This window comes from Colobus angolensis, unplaced genomic scaffold (assembly GCF_000951035.1).
Source record: "Colobus angolensis palliatus isolate OR3802 unplaced genomic scaffold, Cang.pa_1.0 Scaffold11, whole genome shotgun sequence".
NCBI lineage: Eukaryota > Metazoa > Chordata > Mammalia > Primates > Cercopithecidae > Colobus > Colobus angolensis.
The window spans coordinates 3,152,713-3,156,343 of NW_012112030.1; the positions used below are offsets into that span (position 1 = coordinate 3,152,713).

At 44.8% G+C, this 3,631-nt stretch overlaps 1 protein-coding gene across 1 annotated transcript in view; it reads right to left on the reverse strand.

The window, feature by feature from the left end:
- Positions 1-3,231, reverse strand: part of CLEC4C (C-type lectin domain family 4, member C) — a 17,479-nt gene extending 14,248 nt beyond the window's left edge. The window contains 2 exon segments of the mRNA XM_011952627.1: positions 2,323-2,432; positions 3,027-3,231. Of these exon segments, the coding sequence (XP_011808017.1) occupies positions 2,323-2,432; positions 3,027-3,057 (141 nt within the window). The 5' untranslated portion in view covers positions 3,058-3,231.
- Positions 3,232-3,631: the final 400 nt, after the last annotated feature.

Below are 3,631 nucleotides of genomic sequence, written 5' to 3' on the forward strand. Positions count from 1 at the left end.
CGTATTTCCGGGTTCTTCATTAACAACTTTTCCCGCGCGCGCCCAGGAAGATATGCAGCCTACAGCGCAGGCGCAATTCCGTGCCCGGGAAAAATACCAATTAATGGCGCATGCGCAATTGTAATTTGAGAAAACCCAGCCCCCCGTCACCGCCCTGGCCCAACCTCTTCCCCTGCCAGCCTATATAAGGCATTGCACTGCCACCATTAAACGAGATTTGATCAGGCTATTTGTCTTGTCTCCATTTCTCGTGTTTTCTTGTCTCCTCCATTCCCACTCCCCCTTCCAGGGTCTGTTCGACTGCTCTGCAGGTCGGGACAAGAGAGTGAGGGGGAGGTGCAGATCTCACCCAAACTCAGAGCAAGAACTCACTCATTGCTTCGAGGAGGGCACCAAGCCATTCATGAGGGATCCACCTGCATGACTCAAAACCTCCTGCCAGGCCCCATCTCCAACGTCGGGGATTTCAAATTTCAAGGGATAGTTGTCGCTTCCAAATTTCAAATTTTCAACATGAGACTTGGAAGGGAGAACTATCCCCACCATATCACATCTTTAAGCCCTTTTGTCTCTTGCCCTTTGTTATAAAAAGCAAAGCAAAGTTTAACTGTAGTAATAATTCTGCTTGTTAGGGTTACATTGAAAACTGTGAGATGTATTTACAACTAGAAAGAAACTGAAGACTGTATCATCAACACATTTTTACTTGACATAGGAAGTCATTGTATTCAGTAACTTCCTCACAGATGTTTCATTTCTGTTTCTAATCATAATATTAGATAATAGAGCACATGTTGATACCCAAATAGTAAACGAGAGAGTTGGGAAATTTCTCAGGTGTCACAAAAATATAAAACTTGGCAAAGGGAGTAGCAATTAAATAATAGTTTACTTTGTTTATTCTTCCATTGTATCACTGTATAAACTTTTTTTTTTTCTTTTGAGACAGGGTCTCTCTGTAGCCCAGGTTGGAGTACGGTGGTAAGACTGTGGCTCACTGCAGCCTCAACTTCCTGGGCTCAAGCAATCCTCCTGCCTCAACCTCCTGAGTAGCTGGGACCACAGGCACATGCCACCAAGCCAAGTTATATTTTTTATTTTTTATAGAGACAGGGTCTCACTCTGTTGCCCAGGCTGGTCTTGAACTCCTGTCCTCAAGCAATCCTCCCACCTCAGCCTCCCAAAGTGCTGGGATTACAAGTGTGAGCCACTGCCTGGCCATATGAACAATTTTTCCTGTCATATTGGGAAGAATCTCACGTGAAGATTAAACCCCACAGTAATACAATTACAGCATCATAGAAAGAATAATAGTTATGTTCCCAATAGAGACTTTTTTTTAAAACAAAGGAGCAGATCAACTAGATGGTACCTACCATCAGCACTCCCATCAAAGTGGAGTTATTGTTATAGAATGAATTGCATCCTCCCCAAGCTCATATGTGGAAGCCCTAAGGTCCAATTTGTGGTATTTGAAGATAGAGCCTTTGGGAGGAAATCAGGTTTAGATGAGGTGATGAGGGGGGTTCTCATGATGAGATGAGTACTCTTATAAGAAGAAACCGTGAAGAGCTGGCACTCCCTCCATCATGTGAGGACACAGCAGGAGGGCGTCACCTGTAAGCCAGGAAGAGGGACCTCACCAGACACAACCATCCTGGCATCCTCATGTCAGACTTCCAGCCTCCAGAACCATCAGAAAATAAATTTCTGTTTTTTAATGCACTCAGTCTATGCGTTTTTTTGTTTGTTTGTTTTTTCTGTTTTGTTTTGTTTTGTTTTGAGACAGAGTCTCACTCTGTCACCCAGGCTGGAGTGCAGTGGCGCGATCTCAGCTCACTGAAACCTCTGCCTCCTGGGTTCAAGTGAGTCTCCTATCTCAGCCTCCCAAGTAGCTGGGATTACAGGCGTGAGGCACTGCGCCCAGCTAATTTTTGTATTTTTAGTAGAGACAGGGTTTTCCCGTATGGTCCAAGCTGGTCTTGAACTCCTGACCTCAGGTGATCTGCCTGCCTCGGCCTCCCGAAGTGCTGGGATTATAGGCGTGAGCCACCATGCCTGGTCCAGTCTATGGTATTTTGTTACAGCAGCCCAAGCTGACCAAGACAGTTATGATCACATTTGGAAAATGCAACTAAAACCAGGTAAAGAAAGCTGGAAGTACAGACAATTATCCAAAATACTGAATAATAGTAATAACTTATTTTATGAAAAACATGGCCTTCTCAGTTAGGGTTGCCCTTTTATGTCTAGAAAAGGGAACCTGTTTCTTCAGGAAATCTATAGAATGTGACTGGGAAAAGGACCAAGAGATGACTGCACTCCAGCCAAAAACTTACCCACAGAACTCACAGTGAAACAGACACAGAGGAGCAAGATGAATACGACTGCCACAGACCAGGCCTTCAACTGGAACCGCCAAACTCCTTTCTCTGTCAGATCAGCAAGACAAACGCACAGTCATAATCTCCACTGCCGAAGACCCAGGAAGCCAGAGTCCCAAAAATCTCAGAACAACAAAAGCAGGCTATGATCAAAACTAATTAAAACAGAAAAAATGTGAAAGCAAGAAGAGATTACAGAAGTTCTCTCAGAACAAATGACCAGTTAGTACCCTGGAACCCAAGACATAATCCAGGCAAAACTCATTCAGAGTAAACTGTACTTTTCAATTCCCTACTCTCTTTACCTTTGAATCGCACAGCCTTGGCCTCAAACTTCCAGGCTTAAGTGGTCCTCCTGCCTCAGTCTCTGAGTAGCTGGGACTTCAGGCATGTGCTTGCACGCCTGACCAAATTCATTTTCCTTTAAGGCCTTCTAGGCCCGAGTTTTTTTTTTTTTTTTTCCTTTCATCTTTCCCTGATCCAAGTATCTTGGGTCCATACCTATTTCTATACTGAAATTATTATGATGTATGAAAAGCTGTCTATTTCTTCTTCCAAAGTCATCCCTATCACCTCAATGCCTGTTTCCCACTCCATCCTGCTGCTACTACCTTCCCTAGAACTGAGAAGATGAATGCTCACCTCGGTCTTGAGGCTCTTCTTCAGGCACCATTGTGTGTGCACACCCTTTGGACTTCCTCTATCGGGAGATGCAGAAGCTCTTGTATCACTTTCCGTAAAGATGTGACTTTGGGGGGTCTGGTTCTTTCAAACAAGCCAAGCCCTTAGATCCTTCTTCGCCTACTCTTGCAAAGGAAGAGATGTGACTTAGGAGACTTTCTGCAGTGAGCTAAAGCTTTCAATTTAAAACATACGTATGTTCAGAAATAAGGAAACACAAACAAGGAAATTGAGAAATACATCAAAAACAGTTCATGGCTGCAGGTCTAATTTGTTGGGGTTTTTTTGTTTTTTTTTTTGAGGCGGAGTCTCGCTCTGTCACCGGGCTGGAGTGCAGTGGCCGGATCTCAGCTCACTGCAAACTCCGCCTCCCGGGTTTACGCCATTCTCCTGCCTCAGCCTCCCCAGTTGCTGGGACTACAGGCGCCCGCCAACTCACCCGGCTAGTTTTTTTTGTATTTTTTTTAGTAAAGACGGGGTTTCACCGTGTTAGCCAGGATGGTCTCGATCCCCTGACCTCGTGATCCGCCCGTCTCGGCCTCCCAAAGTGCTGGGATTACAGGCTT